This window comes from Hypanus sabinus, chromosome 23 (genome assembly GCF_030144855.1).
Source record: "Hypanus sabinus isolate sHypSab1 chromosome 23, sHypSab1.hap1, whole genome shotgun sequence".
In the NCBI taxonomy this organism is placed as follows: Eukaryota; Metazoa; Chordata; class Chondrichthyes; order Myliobatiformes; family Dasyatidae; genus Hypanus; species Hypanus sabinus.
In genome coordinates this window covers 25903368-25926964 of record NC_082728.1, presented here as the reverse complement: position 1 = coordinate 25926964, position 23597 = coordinate 25903368, and the positions used below count along the sequence as shown (strand labels likewise).

General features: G+C 43.6%; 1 protein-coding gene across 1 annotated transcript; it reads right to left on the bottom strand.

Moving 5' to 3' along the window:
• Positions 1-373: 373 nt before the first annotated feature.
• LOC132380055 (large ribosomal subunit protein eL38) lies at positions 374-23541 on the bottom strand. The gene is made up of 6 exons (XM_059948559.1): positions 23462-23541; positions 16589-16735; positions 16410-16446; positions 10108-10168; positions 2296-2418; positions 374-450 (listed from the first exon to the last, which is right to left on the bottom strand). The coding sequence occupies exons 3-6, from the start codon at positions 16410-16412 to the stop codon at positions 425-427; spliced, it is 213 nt and encodes a 70-aa protein (XP_059804542.1). The 5' UTR covers positions 16413-16446; positions 16589-16735; positions 23462-23541; the 3' UTR covers positions 374-424.
• Positions 23542-23597: the final 56 nt, after the last annotated feature.

Genomic DNA, 23597 nt, shown 5'->3' with positions numbered 1-23597 from the left:
AATTCTATGGAGGGCATGAAAATATGTATCACTGTACTATTACATTATATGGCAATAAATTATTTCCATTTTAGAACACATTTCTTTGGGCACGAGTATTGGGAACAAGAGGGTATTGATGCCTGTGGAATCCTTTGCGGATATCAAGAACTTGATGTAAAATGTCAGCTACTTTTTTTTTCAAAATAATGTGGCAGTATCTGTGTTCAATCAGGAGTGTGAAATGTAACTTTATGCTTCAGCCCAAAAACACTTGGATGTTGGCCTAAATTATTCACTTAAGAATTTTGATTGGGTTTTGAACACCCACTTAACACAAGTGTTAAATGTATTTTCATAATAAGTGATTAAAAAAAATACAAGCACCACAGGAGCCTTTTGTCATTTTATTTCAATAAAATCTGAACATTGAAATTGTAGCTCTTCACTTGAGTTCTTTGACAGCCAAACCTGGTTTAAAACAAAAACAAAATTAGAAGCTTGAAGAGATGAAAAAAATTAATATTTCACAAAAACATGCAAATATTAATGAATCATTTGACTATAAACACATTAGAGAACATTTCCTACTGCAATGGGGAAATTTAATGTATGTCTAAACTTCAACTCCAAAAAGCCAATCTCACCCTAGCATGTTTGAGTACACAGGGCATTTTTAAAGCAGAACGCACACACTTGTATCTAAAGTAGGGGTCGGCAACTCGCGGCTCTGGAGCCGCATGTGGCTCTTTCATCTCTGTGCTGCGGCTCCCTGTGGCTTTGGAAAATAAATGATGAGTATTTAATTAAATCGTATTTTATGTTAGTTTGTTAGTTTTTGAAATGTAATTCTAAATTTGAAGATTATGGTGATCTTGTACAATCTAAATAAAAAGTTGTGGCGACCCATTTCCTGGCACATCCGAACTGGCTCACAATTAGCCAGCGTTCTGGCCAAGGGAGATAACCTACGGGGGTTTGTGAGTACATATCTTTTGGAGCATCCACGCCCACGGGGGGGGGGGGGCGAGGGTTGAGGGAGGCTTAAAAGCAAGGCTGTTTAGTTCGAATAAAGTTATCTTTGACTGCAGTTTACCGACTCCGAGTCGTTATATTAGCGCTGCGTGTAGCACACCACTACTTGTTTTTTTATCGCTATTAATATACATCACCACTGCCAATGCCTGACACCCGCCAGTGCGCGATTTCTTTTAATTTTTCGATCCAAGGTAGGCTAACTATGGAGTAACCTTCAACCCAACGTCTTTTTTTCAGAGTTCAAAATGTTTTTGTTGCATGCAGAAATGTAATTTCGTTTTCTCTGCAGTTCATCGATTTCATAAATGCAACACATTATAGTTTGTTTATACATAGCATAAAGGCAAAAAAAAACCGTTGTATGCAGTGTTATTTCATTTTAAATGTCAAATTGGTTTTGTGGCTCCCAGTGTTTTCTTTTCTGTGGGAAACGGGTCCAAATGGCTCTTTCAGTGGTAAAGGTTGCTGACCCCTGATCTAAAGTCTTCTAGTAAGATGGTGGCATATTTGATCACAGTGGCTTCTACAGGGTCAACCAAAGGTGTTACTGTCCTTTTAAAACAAGAGTTCCCAATCTGGAGTCGACAGACCTGTTGGTTAATGGCAAGGCTCCATACGTTGGTGCATGGAGAACATGTGCAGTCTAACAGCAAGTGATCATCTGTTCTTGCGTGTGCAATCTCCTGTTGGACATTATTAATGTGGAATGCTGTAAATCCAATTCATCAATTTATTGACGGATGGTATGCACAAATTGATCTTTGCACATTTACTCAAATATGTTGTCTAAACAACAAAATCTGAAATTCATATTCCAAAAGAGCATTACATTTCTTAATTGCACTTAATTCCACAGTAGCGTGACACTGTTACAGCTCGGGGAGTTCTGAAGTTCAGAGTTCAATTCCAGCGCCATTTTCTAAGGAATCTCTGTACGTGCTCCCGGTGGAATGTGAGAGATTTCCCAGGTGCCCAAAGGCGTATCAGGTATGTTAACTGGTCTTGTAAAATTGTCCCACAGTTAGAGTAATCGAGGTTGTGGGGTTGCTGAGGCAGTGTGCCTCAGCCACACTGTGTCACTAAATAAATTGGTTACACTAATTTAACCAACCCTTTTTACTTACAATGCAGTACAAAATGCATGCAGATACAACTAAATGCATACAAATGTATTGCTATTTACACAACAAAGTTTAGCTCTAGCATAGTTTCCAAATGTGACAACCAGCGAGCCTACTCTAGCAGATGCCTAACCTGTACAGTTTACAATTTGCTTACCTGGGGGCAAGGACTGTTTGAGTTTTTCAGCCTTTTCTTTGTCTGTGATGACTAGTGTGTACAGATACCTACTGCACCGTACTTTAAATTTTACATTATCTTTGTTCTTCTTGATTTTCACAGCTACAGAAAAAACAAAATAGGCAAGTTATTTACATAGTTGATAAAAATATTTTTACAGAAACATCATAAGTCTTGGAGTCAAACATGTATGTAGAATACACAAGACAAATGACAAACCTGGCCAAATGGCAGTCCACATCCACAGTAAAAAACCAAAACCTGCAGATGCTAGAAATGTAAAACAACAAGAAAATGCCAGAGACACTCAACAGGCTCGCCAGCACCTGTAGAAAGACAAACCTCATCTCAAGTCACTTTCAGAAAGGTATTGTTTCTCTCTTCAAATGCTGCTTGACCCAAGCCTCTCCGTTACTATTTTTATTGCAAGTAGATGGAAACATCTAATTCAACAGAAATTCTCTGCATAACCAGTTGATTACACATCACATGCCCCTATGAGCTGCAGAACAACCAAATGGCTTACATATCTCAAATTTACTTTCAAGCTCAGCAGCACAATTCTCAACTACCCCGTAGTTCAAAAATCTTAACCCTGGTTACATTAAAATAACTCAGCATCAAGAGGCCTCTGTGAAATTATGGCCTTCTCCAGCAATAAACCTGATTAATCTTAACTGCTGAGTTCTACCATCATTTTGTGTGTATTTATTTATTTATTTCCAGCCTCTGCAGATTCACTCGTGTAATCTTAACTGCACTTCAGTTGCAAGTGCATCGTTCTCTAATCATACTTTATCCCAGCAGTCACACCAGGACCTTTGTGGCAAGACACCTTTCCAATTGGATTCAAATCCTCTTGTACATTGATTATTGCAAAGGACATGTTCACTTTCTCAATACCTTCTATTCATTTATGTTCACAGATTTGGATGGAGAGTGGGGCACACATTCCTTTGAAAACCAACATCTTTTATTGCTTTTCTTGGTTTGGTCAAGTTTATAAGCCATAAGGAAGCAAAACATCCTTTATTAAAAACTAACACAATTGATGTTCATATTTCCCTTCTAGAACTCCAATATTTCATTACAAGATATCTTATAGAAATTTGAAGATGCTATAAAAGAGATTAAGAGACTACTAGACAGGTATATGGAGGAATTTAAGGTGGGGGTTATATGAGAGGCAGGGTTTAAGGGTCGGCACAACATTGTGGGCTGAAGGGCCTGTACTGTGCTGTATTGTTCTATGTGAATTTTGAAAGTTACACCTAACCTACAAAGGACTGCCAGTTAATTCCCAACTGATCATACTATAGCTATACTGTGGATACATTGCAATCTAACCACATTAGAGATCTCCAGAAATCAAGTCCAAAAATCAGCAAATACAAACATTTTAAAAATTAAATGTGAACTTCCAACAATAAAATTGCAGTCATTCACGATTTACTTTGCTATCAACATAAACTGGGACTTCGTAAGATCACAGTAAATTTCAATCTATGGATTGGTAACAAATGGGAACCATTGCACTTAATACTAATTGGCTCTCCACACTGCCAGATGCAATAGGAATATTAATGAGGTTGTATGGTCAATGACACACAAACACAGTGTGGGGGGGGGGGGGGGGGAAATCACAATAAACTTTCCAAGATCCAAGATGGCAGCACAACGCAGCTTGCAGCAACCACTCGGGTGCTGATTATCTGTTATTTGTGAAGTGGGGTGCCGTGCGCAATCATAATTGATTGAAAACAGACATGGAAGCACGGAGAACATCGGGAAATCTCCAGGAAGACCTTCCTTGTTGCTGCTGCTGCTGCTGCTGCTGCTGAGAGGTCCGGGTCTCTGCTGGGAAGAACAGGCGCCCGGTCCTCAAGGTCACGTTGCCGATGGCTGTGCCAACTTAATACGCTCGGCAGAGGATAGAGCTCGGAGAAGCTGTGCCGGAGGGGATGGTCGTTGGCTCGGAGGTTCGACGGCCTCGGAGTCCACTGCAGTCAGGTCACTTTCGGTGTGTGCTGCAACTGCGAGGCTGAGTCAGGCGGCGCTGTGGAAGTCCTAAGTGGGGATATTCCCTTCTGCCGCCGGCGTGGGATGGCGAGTCTGTCGGGACACTGGGGACTTGTGGAAACGGTGTGGTGATTTCCTTTGAACTTATAGTCCTTTAACATCTTTGGACTATTTTTACTGTGCCCATGGTCTGTTTTTTTTAAATCAATTATGGTATTGTTTGCACTGTTGTAACTATATGTTGTACCTATGTGGTTTTCTGCAGGTCTTGTAGCTTTAGTTTTTGGTCTTGTTTTTGTCCGGTGGATTTGGAGCTCCTTTCCAGGGAACAGGCTGAGACGGTAGCGCGATATTAATATGCAGCAGCCTCTCCAGACTCTGGATTGGGGATTGCTATACATTTCTAGTGTAGCCTGTTTTGTCATATGCTTTTGTGATATTATCCTGGAGGAACATGGTCTCATTTTTTAAACTGCATTACATTTGTGGTTTCTAAATGACAATAAACTGAATCTGAATATGCAAAGATGAGATAAAGATGAGGAAAGGTATTCCCCCTTTCTGTCAGACAAACCAGTATCTACACCAGTCAGACTAATAAGGATATATCAAGTACAACTAAAACGTTTTCCCAGGAATAAGTGCAGTGCTCTAAGATGCACCCAAATGATATAAACAGAAAAATGCTGGCTATTTGTCCAGCTAAACCTAGAGAAAAACTTCGTATCACATAAGAATAGTAGCAAGCCATCTAACTTATAACATTCTAGTAGTACTGTAGCGCCTCATTTCCTAGCGTATCCGAACCGACTCACAATTAGATAGCCTACGGGGGTTTGCGAGCACAGAGCTTTGGAGCCTCTTCGCCATGGGGGGCCGGTTGACAGAGGCTTAAAAGTGAGGCTGAAGTTTTCGAATAAAGTTTTTCCTTCGACTGCAGTTACCGACTCCGTGTCGTAATTTTAGCGCTGCTTGTAGCACACCGCTACAATTGGTGACCCCGACGGTCCAAACGATTTTTGGACCAGAAATGACCGACGCCGCCTCTGTTCATGCGGTTTCGTTGAAACTGCCGGGTTTCTGGTCACAGCGCCCGGACCTATGGTTCCAGCAAGCCGAAGCCCAATTCCACGTTCGCCGGATCACCTCAGAAGACACCCGCTACTACTACGTGGTGGGCTCCCTCGACCAGGACACAGCAGCCCAGGTCGCGGAGTTCGTACAGTCGCCCCCGGCAGACGGCAAGTACACGGAATTCAAAGCCCTGCTCCTCAGGACTTTCGGACTCTCACGGCGCGAGCGGGCTGCCCGTTTACTGCACCTGGATGGCTTGGGCGACAGACCTCCATCGGCTTTAATGAATGAGATGTTGTCTCTGGCCAAGGGACACACAGGCCTCATGTTTGAGCAGGCATTCCTGGAGCAGCTGCCCGAGGACATACGCCTGCTGCTGTCCGACGCGGATTTCAGTGACCCCCGGAAGGTGGCAGCCCGGGCGGACTTGCTGTGGAACGCCAAAAAGGTGAGCGGGGCGTCCATCGCACAGATCTCCCAGCCACGCTCCCGGCAGCAAACCAGTCCAGGCCCGGCCGCAGAGCCCACTAACCCCCGGCCCAATGACCACTGGTGCTTCTACCACCAGCGGTGGGGCGCAGAAGCCCGCCGTTGCCGCCCGCCCTGCAAGTTCCCGGGAAACGCCAGGGCCAGCCGCCGCTGATGACTACGGCGGCTGGCCATCGGGATAGCCTCCTGTATGTGTGGGATAGAAGGTCGGGACGCCGGTTTTTGGTCGATACTGGGGCTGAGATCAGCGTTTTACCTCCGACGAGTTACGACACCCGCAGCAGGGCACCGGGTCCCCCCCTGAGGGCCGCGAATGGCAGCACAGTAAGGACCTATGGCACCCGTCAGGTGCAGCTACTGTTCGGCCCCAGCCAGTTCACGTGGGACTTCACACTGGCCGCCGTAGCCCAACCGCTTCTGGGTGCGGACTTTTTGCGAGCTCACAGCCTGCTGGTTGACCTGCCCAGGAAGAGACTGGTACACGCCGAGACCTTTCAGACGTTCTCCCTGGGCGCGGCCCAGTTGCCAGCCCCTCACCTCGGCTCCATCACGCTGTCCGACAACGACTTCACCAGGGTCCTGGCGGAGTTCCCATCGGTTCTGGCACCGCAGTTCACAGCAGCCATGCCCAGGCACGGCGTATAGCACCACATCCCGACACAGGGACCACCCCTCCATGCCCGTGCTCGGCGGCTTCCCCCGGACAAGCTCCGACTGGCGAAGGAGGAGTTCCAGAGAATGGAGGAATTGGGGATCATCCGGCGGTCCGACAGCCCCTGGGCTTCCCCCCTGCACATGGTGCCCAAAGCGACGGGGGGCTGGAGACCGTGTGGCGACTACCGCAGGCTGAACGAGGCTACCACACCGGACCGCTACCCTGTGCCGCACATTCAGGACTTTGCGGCAAACCTGCACGGCGCCAGGATCTTCTCCAAGGTCGACCTTGTCCGAGGGTACCATCAAATCCCGATGCATCCTGACGACGTCCCCAAAACGGCTCTCATCACCCCGTTTGGCCTCTTCGAGTTCCTCCGCATGCCGTTCGGCCTGAAGAATGCCGCACAGACGTTCCAGCGGTTAATGGACGCGGTGGGACGGGACCTGGACTTCGCGTTCATCTATTTGGATGACATCCTCATAGCCAGCGGCAGTCGTCAGGAGCATCTGTCCCACCTCCGTCAACTCTGCGCCCGACTGAGTGAGTACGGTCTTACAATCAACCCTGCCAAATGCCAGTTCGGACTTGATACCATTGACTTCCTGGGCCACAGGATTACTAAAGACGGGGCAGCCCCTCTGCCCGCTAGGGTAGATGCGGTCCGCCACTTCCCCCGACCCACCACGATCAAAGGCCTTCAGGAATTCGTCGGTATGGTCAATTTCTACCGCCGCTTCCTCCCTTCAGCTGCCCGGATCATGCGCCCCCTGTTCGCCCTGATGTCGGGTCCGAGCAAGGACATTACCTGGGACGAGGAGTCCGCCGCCGCTTTCGTTCAAACGAAGGAAGCTTTGGCTGACGCCGCAATGCTAGTACATCCCAGAATGGACACCCCTACCGCCCTCACAGTGGACGCATCAAACACGGCAGTCGGTGGGGTGCTGGAGCAGCTCATCGCAGGTCGCTGGCAACCCCTGGCGTTTTTCAGCAAACACCTGCGGCCACCCGAGCTCAAGTACAGTGCTTTTGACCGGGAACTGTTGGCGCTCTACCTGGCAATCCGGCATTTCAGGTACTTCCTAGAAGGTCGGCCCTTCACCGCGTTCACGGACCACAAACCGCTTACCTTTGCGTTTACGAAAGCATCCGACCCCTGGTCATCCCGCCAGCAACGCCACCTGTCCTACATCTCTGAATACACAACGGATGTCCGGCACGTCTCGGGTAAGGACAATGTCGTGGCGGATGCGCTCTCTCGCCCTACCGTTCATGCCCTTTCCCAAGGGGTAGACTTTGAGGCACTGGCAGAGGCACAGCAGGTAGATGAGGAGATTCCGAGTTACAGGACTGCAGTCTCTGGTTTGCAGCTCCAGGACCTCCCCGTGGGCCCAGGTGAGAGGACCCTACTCTGTGACGTCGCCACCGACCAGCCCCGTCCGGTCGTCCCCGCAGCCTGGCGGCGACGTGTTTTCGACTCCATTCATAACTTGGCGCATCCCTCCATCCGGACAACTGTCCGGCTGGTTTCCAGCAGGTTCGTTTGGCACGGTCTCCGCAAACAGGTCAGTGAATGGGCCAGAACGTGCATGCACTGCCAGACGGCCAAGGTTCAGCGGCACACCAAAGCCCCACCGCAGCAGTTCCATCCCGCCCACCGGCGTTTCGACCACATTCATGTGGATATCGTGGGCCCCCTGCCAGTGTCGCGCGGAGCGCGTTACCTCCTGACTATCGTGGACCGGTTCACAAGATGGCCAGAGGCGGTCCCGCTCACCGACACCATCTCCGAATCTTGCGCCCGAGCCCTGCTCGCCACCTGGATATCCCGCTTTGGTGTACCAGCCCACATTACCTCCGACAGAGGCGCCCAGTTCACCTCCAGCCTGTGGTCAGCTATGGCCAGCCTTTTGGGGACTCAGCTGCACCACACCACTGCCTACCACCCACAGTCGAACGGGCTAGTGGAGCGTTTCCACCGTCACCTGAAGTCGGCCCTCATGACCCGCCTGCGAGGAGCCAACTGGGCGGACGAGCTTCCCTGGGTCCTTCTCGGCATCCGCACAGCGCCCAAGGACGACCTGCACGCCTCGTCGGCCGAGTTGGTATACGGCGCGCCCCTGGCCGTCCCCGGGGAGTTCCTACCAGCCCCGAGGGGGCAAGAGGAAGAACCCGCTGCAGTCCTGGGCAGACTTCGCGAGAAGCTCGGTAACCTGGCCCCCATACCCACTTCACAGCATGGGCGGCACCCGACCTGCGTACCCAAAGACCTACGGAACTGTAAGTTTGTGTTTGTACGAAGGGGCGGGCATCGGCCACCGCTGCAGCGGCCATACGAGGGGCCGTTTACGGTGCTCCGGAACAACGGGTCCACGTTCGTGCTGGACGTTGGGGGGAAGGAGGAGGTTTTCACGGTGGACCGCCTCAAGCCGGCCCATGTGGACCTGGCGCAACCGGCCGAGTTTCCGGCGCCTCGGCGCAGAGGCCGACCTCCCAAGCAGGTTCTGGCCCAGGCTGTGGACATTGGGGGGTGTATCGCCGGTTCTGGGGGGGGGTTATATGGCGGCTCATTTCCTAGCGTATCCGAACCGGCTCACAATTAGATAGCCTACGGGGGTTTGCGAGCACAGAGCTTTGGAGCCTCTTCGCCATGGGGGGCCGGTTGACAGAGGCTTAAAAGTGAGGCTGAAGTTTTCGAATAAAGTTTTTTCCTTCGACTGCAGTTACCGACTCCGTGTCGTAATTTTAGCGCTGCTTGTAGCACACCGCTACAGTACCAAGACCAGCACAATACAGTCACCTTTTTCCATGCTAACATTTTAAAATTAGCTGAGCACCAAATGCCAGTTGCAATGAGAATTCAAAAGTTCTACAGTGCTGTGCATATAGAAATTTTGAAAATCAGTCATAAAGATTTAATTCTAAATTATCAAAAACTTCATCCCCTTGTTTCAGTCACCAAACACTAGAACCTTCCCATTCTCAACATTGCATGAAACTAGAACATTCTCAAAATTGCAGGAAATTCATCTATAGCTTATGCCATCTTCCCTTGCTATTATAACTTCAGTTTAGTTTCAGCTCTAACATCACTTATTTGCAATTCCTCAAAACATTCCACCTAGCCAGGATAATGGTCACAACCATGATCCTTTATTTCACTCATCACATTTTACAACTCCTGTTTGGCCAATTTCCATGGTAGGTCAATAGATTGTTCAGTTCTGGGAGAAAGGAACTGACATGGGTTCAATTCCTCTGTGGATTTTTTCACTTTTTTTCCCATTGTTGAGTGGGTAGCCTCTGTGGGCTCCAATCTCCTCCCACATCCCAAATATCTGCAGTAGATCAATTGGAAACAGAATTATTCCTAGGTGGCGATAATATCTGCTGAGAACTGATGGAATGCGGAGCTGCCACAACTGGGCTAAAAAGCACTGGCCCTGATCTGTCCCAATCAACTACAATCTACTGTATTCTGCTTTTCTTTCACCCTTTTATCACATTTGTTTCCTGGAATTTAATTTTGAATAAATTATTTTAAATTCACTTACATTTTGCATCCTTTCTTCTTGCTGTTAGCAAGAAATCTTTGATTTCACAAATATGACGAGGCTGTTGGAATACAAATAGAAAAATGAATATTGAAGATTTCATGTAAAATGCACCAGTTAGAATAAGGTGCTAAAAGATTTAAAGAATCATCTAGAGTCACTCTCCAGATGCCTATTCAGGACAAAATTTTCATTTCATTTCATTTTTCAATCTTTTTATTGATTTTCAAATAAAGGATATACAAATTAGAGGAGCTTAACAAATAGATAATATAAGACATATAAACAGCAATAATAAAAACAGAAAGTATATGTCAAAATCAAATAGGTAAAATATTATGCTGTTATATATACAATGGTCAAAAAAAAAACAACTCATAGCAATCGTAAAAAAAGAGAAAGGAAAAAAAAAAGAAAAGAAAAAGATTGGGCAGTCCAATTGAGGATAAAATTTAAAAAAGAGAAGGAATCAGTCATCTCCAAACCTTCATGGATAAGGATTTTCCCCCAGAGATAATAAAGAAAAATACATTAATAAAAATAAATTAAATCACTTGAAAACATTGAATAAAGGGTCGCCAGACTTGTTCAAAATTAAAGGATGTATCAAATGTCTGGCTTCTAATTTTCTCCAAGCTTAGACATGACATAATGGAGGAGAGCCAATAAAAAACAGTAGGTGGGTTAGATTCTTCCCAGTGTAGCAAAATAGCTCTCCTAGCCAGTAAAGTTGAAAAAGCTATCACAAGTTGGGCGGAAACAGACATTTTGCTTGCTTCCTCTGGAATAATCCCAAAAATTGCTGTAAGTGGATTAGGTCGGACATCCATATAATAGATAATATTTAGATAAGACTTTAGATAATATTCCAAACACATCCCTCCGAAAATTGTTTAAACTTACACATGACCAAAACATGAGTTAGAGTAGCCACTTCTGCATTACATCTGTCACAAATAGGGCTTATATTAAGAAAAATATGTGCCAATTTATCATTGGACATATGGATCTTATGTACTATCTTAAACTGAATTAAGATATGGCATGCACAGATAGTTGAATTATTAACTAAATAATAAATTTTACTCCATTGATTATCTGAAAGTGAATGCTGAAAGTGAAACCCTATCATTGGGCGACATGCGATCATTCATTAACTGTTTATAAATTATAACTATTAATTGTTTTTGAAAAGGTTTAAACTGAAAAATAATATAAGCCAAATTTAAAGAGCAGGCCGAGGGGTAATTCGGTAAAAAATCATGTAAAAAATTCCTAACCTGTAAATATCTGAAAAAATGTGTATTGGGGATATCATACTTATGACAAAATTTTAAAATCAAATCTTATTATTGTGACATCAGATACTAAATAAAGAATCAGTGATTTGACAAAAAAATTGACCATTATTAAGTTACATAAACCACCAAAACAAACAGCAAACTTTATAGATCTGTGAAAAGCAGTGATGCCATTAATTTTTTTTACCTAACATCTTAAACACAAATCACAGAAAAGTAATCAAGCCAAAAAAATGATAAACCTGTAAATGTACAATTGGTGCAGGAGACTTAATAAAACTCCACAAAGAATTTCTCCAGGAGCTTACGTGTATTGAAAGTGAATGATCCAAGGTGACTGCCAGTGATGAAATGTGTGCTTCAGAAGGTCAATGTTGGTGAAATGTGTGCGGGGAAGGGCAAAGGACAAGCTGACAATTTAAGGCAACTTGAAGTATGTGTCAATTTAGACCACAGAAAGAAGTGAGAAGGATAATCATGGTTTTGGATAAGTTCAATTTATGGAGTGTAGACTATGAAAAGGCAGTTGTTAAGACTGTTTTAAAAATTAGCCCTTGACTTAACAAAAGCATGAATGATGACAGATGATGTGGCTGGGTCTCTGCAGAAAAAGTAAAGGCATGTTTTGATCAAATAGTAAAAAAAAGGCTAAAAGACAAAAACAAAAAGCTGAAAAATCTCAAGATGCACCTGTGGATAAAGAAACTAGATGTTTCAGGCTAAGGACCCCTCCTCAGAAAGTTACAAAATCTTCAAGCTCAAGAAGGTGGATGGAATTTGTGGCAAATGTTTGCCCTATCTTTTCTCAAGACTGGAGAATACTGCAGCTCACTAATAACTAAGACAAGAATGTGTATTGTCAGGGAAGTTGGTAGAAGCAGATGTATAGTCATGTTAAGAGGCACCTGGATAGACACATTAACAGGCTTGGCAAAAATCAAGGGTTCACAACCTTTTTTTTATGCCATAGACCAATACCATTAGCAGAGGGTCCATAAACCCCAGATTGGGAGCCCCTGGTACAAATACAGACCTTGTGTAGACTGATGGGATTAGTTTGTTTGGCATCATTAGCGCAGACATGTGGAGGACCTATTTTGGTTCTACAACTAAAAACTGTACTCATTTGCATACTGGCAGCAGAAAGCCAAGCTACCATCAACAATCACTCGGAAAGCACTGAAAGCTTTCTGTTGGAAAGAAAATGACAAGTGAAATTTAGCACTTTCACATTAATGCCATACCTTCCAGCTGAACTTTTCATTGACCAGTGGCACATTAAAATTTTCTGGTCTCCTTCAATGATCACAGCTTTCAAAATGATAAAAAAAAACAGCTAATCACGAACCCTTGAGCAGCTGCATGGGGCAAGTGACACAGGCAGGAGTCAATCAGGCCAGCTCATCCCATAATATTTTCTCTCACCATATTGTGCCTACTTAGGGGAGAGTTCTGCAAGTGTGCAGCCAGCAAGCTAAATCCAATGTGGATTCAAACCATCTTGAGGCACACGGGACTACAGCATTCACAGTGCGGCTACTCAATGCAGGAAGCAGCAACAGCCACCAGTTGTAGCCTTTGAATGTTTTGGAGGGACCATTCTCCAAAATTTGAACTGAACACAGAGATTCACCTCCATCTTGCATCTGCTCCACAACACCAAAGTACAAACATATCCTGGTCAAGTCCTGTCGACATGTCATTTTTCTTAAAACACCTTTCTCCATTTTTCTGAGCATAATTTTGAGGCTTACCTCAAAATTCTGTTTTCTGTGAGAGCAGAGCTAATCTGATCTAATGGGGAAAAATGGTTGAAGCACCATTCCCCCCTCCCCATTAGATGGAGCAAATGAAATAAATCAACTTCACTTGCCCCATCACTGAAACATTCCCACAAGTTATGGATGTGCTTTCATGGACTCTCAATATTTTTTTTTGTCTTTTGCACATTGATGATTCGTCTGTCCTGATGGGTGCAGTCATTCATTGGTTCCATTGTTTCTTGTTTTTATTATGAATAGCTGCAAAAAAAAATCTCAGGGTTGGATATGGTGACATATGTATAACCAACAATGACAACACTTCAGAACCAAGGTCAACCAAACTCCAGTCCAAATGGGATATGCAAATATCGCATTTGTGCACATAGGTTCTAAAGTTCTAAAATACCACTCTCCAAACCATATGAAATCAGGCCTCGTGCTCAACATCCTCAGCCAACATGCTCCTACTGCAACAGCCGGCCTTCCAGTTTTCTGCAAAAACGTCCCAAATTTTAAAAACACACTCTTTGGTGAAGGCAGACATCAATGAAATTCACTAGTTTAATGGGCAGCAGTCATCCCTACTCTTCTATATGCACCCGAGAGCTGCACGACCTAAAACAGCGATCTTTAGGCATTAGAAAAGTAGCATCCAAGCTGTGTTCACAAAAACCAAATCACATCACTGGATTCCTGAGGCAGAAAGAGAAAGATTCAAGAATATACTCAAAGCTTCCTTCAGTACATGTCCAATGACTCCTGGAAATCTCTGCCCTCCAACCACTTAGAAGGGGAAAAGAAACAAGTCAGGCTGATTTGGGGACACAAGATGTATAATAAGAGTGTGTAAAGGTAGTTAGCAGACAGAAAGGACTTTTGGCCTAACTTGCCTATCCTTTGGTGCTTACTTGATTTGGCCCTCATTAGCCTGCATTTGGCCCAAATCCCTCTTTACCTTTTTATCCATTTTTGTCTAAATGCACTTTAAACATTGTAATTATGCCTCCCTCCACTACTAACACTTCATTCCATATGCCAAACCCTTCAGACCCCATCTCACCCATCTCAAGAAAACAGTGCCAGCCCAACTTCTCATAATAAAGCCCTCCAGTCCAGGCAACAACACAATCTTTTCTTGCTTAATCCTTCCTATAGTATAGCGACCAAACTTTACAATACCCCAAATCAGTCTCACCAATGCCATGTACAGCTGTGATGTGACAACCCAACTGCTGTACTCAATGCCCTGCTGAAAGAATATTCACCACCTTCCCTACCCTGTGTTGCCAAATGAAGGTAACACTGTATTCATAACCTCAATTCTCCCTGATCTGCAACACCCCCTCCCTTGACCCCTTCCATACATGTTCCGCCCTCATTTAACTTTCCTAAATGTTATCTTTATGCTTGTTGTTGAGTGCCATCATCTCATGGCTACCCCATGGATACTGTAGTTGTCCATATGATTTTTGTGGTAATGTACAGAAGTAGATTACCAGGCATTTCCTTCATGCAGATACTGTGGCCACACAGGTTGGGACCTGGCCAGATTCAAACTCAGGACTATCCACCTTGAGGTCCAATGCTGATGCCAGTACACCACCAGTTATCCCAGTTAAATTCCACCTGTGCCATTCCTTGGCCATCTTTCCCTCTTGATCTAGATTCTGTTCAAACTTGAAAAGTTCAAAGTAAATTTATTACTAAGGTACTTGTATATCACCATATCCAACCCAGGGATTTGTTTCCCTGCAGGCATTCACAGTAGAACAAAGAATTATAATAAAATCAATGAAAAATTACACACAAAGACTCACAACCAAAGTTACAAGACTAAAACTGTGCAAATACAAAAATAAGTAATAATGAGAATGAGTCCTTGAATCCATGAAAGCAAGTCCATGGGCTGAGTTCAGGTCAGTACAGCGTTGAGGTGAGTGAAGTTATCTACACTGGTTCAGGAGTATGACGGTTGAAGGATTATAACTGTTCCTGAACCAGGTGGCATGGGACCTCAAGGCTTCTGTACATCCTTCCCGATGACAGCATGAGAAGAGCAGCATATCCTGGATGGAAACTTGGATACCATTCTTCACTGTTCACTTCAGCGCCAACTCTTGTGTCACCTGCAAACTACATCTACATTCTTAACCAACAAGGGACCCAGCAAACACACACACAGCAGGCCTCAAATTAAAACAGCGCTCCAACACCACCCTCTAACTGCAACTAACCACCTCACTCTGGACCAAGTTACCATGCAAAAGTTAATGCACAACTTCACACTGAAGAATGACACTGCTGCAAAAAAAAATCCACCCCACTTGCCGGATCACCTTTTATCTCATTCGTGAAATGACCTGCTCTCATATTAGATTCATTAGCAACCTCAGCAGCCAAAAAACCAGAATGGAAGCACAACATAATCAATTCCTAAGTGTAGCTTAGGGAAGCATGCCATATGCACAAGCCAATCCGAACAGGAGCTATGCAGATATCGACCTTGCATGAACATTACTGTGCAAAGCGTATCAGCACCATTTTAACATATTTTCACTGAGCTTCATTTCCAGCAGGTTCATGGACAGCTTCTCTCCTGCTGTCATATAGATCCTTTGTACACTTCTCAATCTACCTCATACTGGTTTTTGCATCTTTTTAAATCCACCTGCACTGCACTCTCATTAATTATAAAACCATATTCTCCGTTCCCATATTGCCTCTCCATGGTACGACCTCGCTGCCTGAAGAGCTTGTAGCATCTGGCAGTACACGTGACAATTACAAAGCAATTCCAACGCATCTCCAAGAGAACACCACATCTCAAGCTGCTCAGTGGTCGTTTCCTCTATCACCGTCTGAAACTGGAACTTTCGGGAGAAACCTACTCCCTTCATTTTCAATATGCAGAGCCAGTAGGCCTCCATCATGCACTACAACCTTTACATAACAAGACTAACACATACAGAATGCACCCAGCGGGTCAGCGTCAGCTTTTGATTTACAATCCGTAAAAGTGTCAGATGCAAGTTGACAACTGCGTTTTTCAAAGTACGTTATAAAACCTTCCTCGGGAAGAAAGTCGATTTTATTCACGAAAGGCATGATATTATCTACTCTGCTCTCTACATCAGGAAGGCCATGGAACGCATGTCTGACACAGGGGAGTAGAGAACCAAATGGCGATTTAATGCTTTTCTTAAGTTTAGATTATTTGGAGGTAAGGGAGGCGACTTACCATGGTGACGGCGGATCCAGCGGTGGAGGTACGGCACCTGGAAAAGTAAAACAAACCGGACACTGAGTCAATGGCTCCAAGTTATAAACCTGCCGCGACCGGGGTGGCCGCTGCCCCTACCCGGCGCCCTGTGAGTGAGGATGGCCACGGATGAGATCCGCCCGCCGCTGAAGTCCTACCTGAAGCTGAGCGGCGACCGAGAGGAAGACGGAGAGAAGGCCCGCCCTACATCCGGGAATTAACAGCGCGACGACGGCTCCCGCACAGGGTCCAAACGCACGGCGACTCTCACAACGAAAAACTCGATATGAGGATCACTGCCTTGTCTACATATTCAAAGTTAAAATTTCAAGTTAAATTTTTTACCAAAGTACATATATGTCTCCATATACAACCCTGAGATTCGTTTACGTGTGGACATACTCAGAAAATCCAGGAAACATGATAGAAATATGAAAGACTGCACCCAACAAGATGGACACACAACCAATGTGCAAAAGACAACAAACTGTGAAAATACAAATGAAAAATAATGATGATAAAAATATATCAGCAATAAATATCGAGAGCATCATGAGATAAGGCGTCCTTGAAAGTAAGTCCATAAGTTGTGGGAACAATTTAGTGATGGAGCGAGTGAGGTTATCCCCTCTGGTTCAAGCACCTGAGGGGTAATAGTTTTTCCTGAACCTGGTTGTGCAGGTCCTGAGGCTCCTGCACCTACTTCCTGGTGGTGGCAGTGAGAAGTGAGCATTGCCTGTATGGTTGGGGGTCCTTGATGGTGGATGCCACTTTCCTGTGATGATGCTTTGCTCATGATGGACTGGGCTGTGTCCACTACTTTTTATAGAATTTTCCACTCAAGGCCATTGGTGTTTCTGTCCCAGGCCATGATGCAACCAGTCAATATACTTTCCACCACACATCTATATAAGTTTGCCAAAACCTTGCAAACTTCTAAGAAAGTGGAGGTGTTGCTGTGCTTTCTTTGTAATTGCCCTTATCTGCTGGACGCTCTGAAATGATAACAGCAAGGAATTTTAAGTTTCTGGTCCTCTCCACCTCCGAACCCCAGCGAGGACTAGCTCATGTACCTCTGGCCTCCTCCTCCTGAAGACGGTAATCAGCTCTTTGGTCTTGCTGACACTGAGTGAGAGGTTGTTGTTATGGCACCACTCAGCCAGATTTTCAATCCCCCTCCTGTATGCCGATTTGTCACCACTTTTGATTCAGCCAGTGACAGTGGGGTCATCAGCAATCATAAATATAGCATTGGAAGTGCATTTAGACTCACAGAAATGTTATAAGTGAGTAGAACAAGAGGCTAAGCACACGGCCTTGTGGTGCAGCTGTGCTGATGGAGATTGTGGAACTGAATCAACTTTATTACTAATTTCTTCATATACACTAAGAGTAAACATCTTTACAGTACATCTCTGTCTAAGTGTGCAATTTATATTAATTTATAATAAATAGTATGGACAGTCAATATAACATAGAAATACAGTTGTAGCAGCAAGAATCAGAATCAGGTTTATTATCACCGGCATGTGATGTGAAATTTGTTAACTTAGCCGCAGCAGTTCAATGCAATATATAATATAGAAAAAAGTAATAATAATAAATAAGTAAATCAATTACAGTGTACGTATATTGAACAGATTAAAAATCGTTTAATTTCAATCTTATTTACATCTTTCCTGTAGGTAGTTGACCAAAACTGTAGACAATACTCCAAATTAGGCCTCAACGATGTCTTATACCACTTCAACATCACATCCCACCTCCTATACTCAATACTTTGATATATGAAGACCAATGTGCTGAAACCTATCTTCACAACCCTATCAACTTGTGACGCCACTTTCAATGAATTATGGATCTGTATTCCCAGCTCCCTTTGTTCTACCTCACTTCTGAGTGCCCTACTGTTCACCGTGTAGACCTGCCCTGGTTGGTCCAACTGAAGTGCAACACCTCACACTTCTCTGCATTAAATTCCATCTGCCATTTCTCAGGTGATCCATATCCCGCTACAAGCCATGACAGTCTTCCTCAGTGACCAGTACACCCCCACCCCCCCCCCCCCCCATCTCGGTGTCATCTGGACATTTTGCTGATCCAGTTAACCGCATTATCATCCAAATTGTTGTTATAGATGACAAAAAAAAAACAATTTCTCTTCCAGGAACCACTCCCCCTCTACCCCCCCACCCCCCCCCTTTGTGTTTTCCATTATTCCTCAGGCCCCAATACCCATTCTGTTTTCCCTCACCACACTCACAATTTACCCATCACTCACAACTTCCACCTCCTCACCTCCTTCCACTATCTCCTCCTATCAGTTTCCACTTTTTCAGCCCTTTGCCTCTTCACCTAGCCCCTCCCAGCTTCTCACAACATTCCCACATCTCTCACCCTTCAACCTTCCCATTTTCCTCCTTTTACTTTGATTCATCTATCACCTACCTGCTTTTTGCTCCTGCCCCTCCCAAAACTCTTTTATTGTGGCTTCTGCCTTCTTTCTTTCCAATCCTGATTAAGGCTCTTGGCTCGAAGTGTCAACTGTTTTAACCCCTCCATTGATTGTGCTTGACCTGCAGAGTTCCTTCAGCAATTTTGTGTGTTCCTCCAGATTTCAAGCACCTGTAGTCCTTGTGCATCCAGCAAACTGTGTTGCATCCTTTCTTCCTTCAACTGTTCAATCTGCCTTGTTGCATGTGAAGACTCTACTTTCTGTTTTGAAGCAAAATCAATTACCTCTGCACAATGTTTCAGTTTTAGTTGTTAGAATTTTCTTCATGCTTTAGATCAAACATAGATTATTCACTCCATGAAAGACTTAAACATACAAATACATGTCAGTGTTAATTTCATACTACCACTAAAAATTATTTTGCATTCCTTAATGTTATCGCATGCACAAAGGACTTTGGTGTTTGCAAACCTGCCTTGTTAAATATAATAGATAAAAGTGAATTGCACTTTTTATCAGATGACTGTAAAGGTTTTGGGATGCTTAAATTGCTTAATGAATTTGCATACGAATGGGTACCATTGCAAAGCAACTTAAACCTTAAAATGTATGTGTAAATTCCTTACTTATCTTGGCTGGGTGTGTCTCATCATACTTAAATGGAGGTGTAAGTGTCTCATCTTTATTCTGTCCATGTCTCAAAGTGGACATGGATTATGGAGTTATCTGAATAGTTGCAAATGAAGCTATTATTTCTCCCTTCCATTAGAAGGTACATTACAGATGAAGAAACTGAAAGGTGGTTAATTGAGAAGGGTAAGACAATTGGAATCTAACAATCACCCTGACCTTTAGTGTTAGTAAACAAAACAAAATACTGCATGTTAAGAGAAAAGGCCAGAAGTGATCAGCAGTGATCATCACATGAACTTTGTCAGCTCAGAAGAATTTTCTTCAAGCACGTATTTGAGGAAAATACCAGAATGAGTACCTTTAGATCAAATTGCTTGCCGGCTGAAAGAGGAAAAGCCAGCATACTTCTCATTTTCCAAGATTCCCCACACCACCCACTTCTTTGCTCCCCAAAGTCAGCTTGTCGGGCTTGGTTTTCAGTCAGATGTGGTGTGTGCAGAGCTCCCAGCCAGGTAAAGAGCCTGCTCTTGTGGCTGCAACTGTACAGGGATGTCCATTTCCCAGTGATTCGTGGCAAAAAGGGTAAACTTGGTGGGATTACTTCTTTGGTTCCTAGTCTGAAATTATCACAGCATCTTCTGTCCAAAACTGTTATCTATTCCCTTTATCTTGAGAAACTTGGCCAGATCAGTTTGATTCAGCCAAGTGGGCTGTCTGAAATACATGAATATAAAATATAGTCACCTTAAAACATTAACTCTGTTTTCCTCTTTCTACATATACTTCCTGATCCTGTTTTTATTTCATGTTGTCAGCATTGGCTGGATTGCAAAGTGATTACTCATTTTTATGGCATCTTTCACAATCTTAGAAAGAACCACAACATGTTTTCACTAAAACATTATTGAAATGCTTGGAATTTAGCAGCTAATTAAGGCAAGGCAAAATAACTAACAGACATCTGATAATCACTAGATAAAGTGTTTTAACAAGAATTAAGGAATTTGACTAGGTTTGATTCACCCTGAAGACCACATATCCAGTAGTACAACATTCTCTCAGTGATGCATGGAGGTCAGTCTAGAGTTATTGTATATGTCCATCTCTGGTGTGGATCTTGAACCTATTGTCTTCTAATTGACAGGCAGAATCACACTCAAAACTGAAGCAATTTTCTGGGAGTGAATTGGCTGTATTCCCCTCGTATTATCTCCAATTAACTTGGAAGAGGGTAAACTTGTAAAAACTTGGCTGTAGAAATTATGTGTTTATGCTTTGTTTTTCTTATGAATGCTGCTTACATGATGCTATGTGCCTGCAATACTGCTGCAAGAACTTTTTCTCATTGCACCTGTGCAGATATAGCCATAGAAAAGTACAGCAGAGAAATAGCCCCCTCAACATACCAAACCGTTTAAGCTGCCAACATTTTTTTTTACAAAATTGATTAAATCATCTGACTTTTACACTTAACTCTTCCTAGGAAGGATTTCCACATCATGTTTGGCATTTAGCATTCGATGACACATGTTTAAAAGTATATAATCTTCTGTTTTGTTGGCAGCACAATAATCACTATTTGTTTTGATCTTGGCTACCATTCCTGCTACTTAACAGTATTAACCGTTTGCAGGAATATTGTTGCACAAGCACAGATATTCAAATGGAACAAATAGCTTATGTGAAGCCCTGGTCAGCAGTGGTGGATCTAAAATGAGCAGGTTGAAAGGTTAATTTTATTGTCCAAGTCTGCATCTGCAATACAACTCTGATATTTATCTTCTCCAGATAGCAATGAAAAACATTTTTTTAAACTTGCAAAAAAAGAACAGCAACAATAGCATCAAACCCCCAACTCCCTCGCTCGTACATAAAAAACTTAACAGTTCGCCCACACAGAAAAACCAGCAAGAACATCAGGCCCCAAATCTCCAACCCCTCCCTTGCACAAAAACTAACACATCACCCACCTGGAACCCCAATGTGCCAATTGGCAACTAGAAATAAAACACAGAAGACTGGAGGAGAGCAATAATCACATAAAACATAGAATTTTGAAAACATCCTTTTGTCAGAATCGAGGAGAGTGACTGCTCAAAGTCAGTCCTTCTGTGAAGAGCGACTGCCATGTTGCTGACCTTCAGCCTTCCAAATGTCGCCAACGTTGACCGGTGGCCTCCGTGGGGAGCCACCACTAATCTTCTCCACATTCGCCTCGGTGCTTCAATCTTCTTCGATGCTTCAAAGTGGAGTTGATCATGGCCCCACTCCCCATCTCTGGTCTTCTGCATGAGACAGCTTCTGCTCGAGGTCATTTCTAGGTACAGCAGAGATGTAGAGATTTAGATGTACAGTAGGGCGCCAGATCACTCAGTCAGACTCCAACTGCATGTCACAGATTCCAACAGTTTACAAAACACAATCAAAACAAAAAGAATAAGCAGAAGGCATAGAGAAAGTGAAATAATTGAAGAAATTGACAATCTGCATGATGTCGCCAGAGGAATCGCTGTTCGCTGCCACCATCTTGAATGGAAGTTCGCCATGTTTGGGCGCATCTTGGAAAAAATGCTGGTTATTCGATGCAGGAGGATTCACAAGAGAAACTACTATTGTCCTTCTTCAGATTCACATGCATTATTGCCATAAAAATAGTACAACTAGCACATTTTCTAATCAGCGCTGAGACGAACCAGCACCTTAAAAATTATGCCCACCAACATGATTTCGTTTAGCAAAATATGAAAGAATCAGAAAAAGGTTAATTTTAGTGTTTCTCAAATCTTAAACAGACTCTGCTGTATTATATTCTACTGGGACACACCACATTACGTAGATTAGTTTTAGAGAGGCTTTTTTCCTTCTACAAATTACACCTTCTTTGCAGCATCTTTTTGGCACAAAATTCAACTGTACATGTAAAATATATGATCTAGCATATTAGAAAGTAGCTTGCTCGTATGTACCAAAAAACACCCAGAAGTGTATAATTCACTGGGGAATATTGTCTTCCTTGTGGGTTTAAGAGTATTGCATTATAACCTTATAAATGTTTAGAATTAATATTCAATTGCTTCTGTGGAGAGAATTGAAAAGTCAGATGTCAGGGGTATCCGTCAATGAAAACGATTAACTCATTTTTTTTGTTCTCTCTTATCATTGCCTGACATGACAAGCATTCCCAACAGTTCTGACCTGCATTATCGGAGCTTTTATGCACTCTCTTGTTTATATTTTATCCCTCCTTCCCAGAACTTTATCACTGAAACCCTAAGTCAACTCTGACCTCATAGAACACAGAAGAGTACAGCACAGTAGAGCTAACCTTTTAAGTTACAAGTACTCCAGATCTATGTAACCTCTCCCTTCCACATAGCCATCCAGTTTTCTTTCATCCATGTGCTTACCTGTAAGTTTCTTAAACATTCCCAATGTGTCTGTCATTACCACTGCCCCGGTATTGCATTCCATGCACCCACCATTCTGTGTGGGAAAAAAACCTACCTCTAACATTTATAATTTCTTCCAATCATCTTAAAATTATTCCTTGTATTCGCTACTTCTACCCTGGGGGAAAGGTTCAGGCTGTCCACTCTATCTGTGCCTCTTATCATCTTATACACCTCTTGTCTTCCTTTGCTCCAAGGAGAAAAGCCTTAGCTCTCTCAGCCCTTCCTCATAAACTGTGCTCTCAAATGCAGGCAGCACCATCATGGTAAATCTCCTCTGTACCTTTTGTTCTATAGATCCCTGCACATTTCTCTGTAACTTAAAAACCACCTTTTTTTTTGCCTTTCCCAGTTCTGATGAAGATTCTATGATTTGAAAAACCAATTGTTTCTTTCCATGATGCTGACTGACCTGCTGAGTGTTCCTAGCTAATCCCCCCCCCACCCCACAGTTACAGTCACATTGGTGTTAATTTTATATTAGTCCTACTTACCTTCAAACTGGGGCCACCCACATTTATGCAGTTTTGTGGTTAAAGACTCTCCTCCAAAAGATGGTCGATGAATTCTCCTTGTCAGTTTTATTTTGGCATTGCAACAATACTGCAAAGTGGAATGTTGTCATGTAAT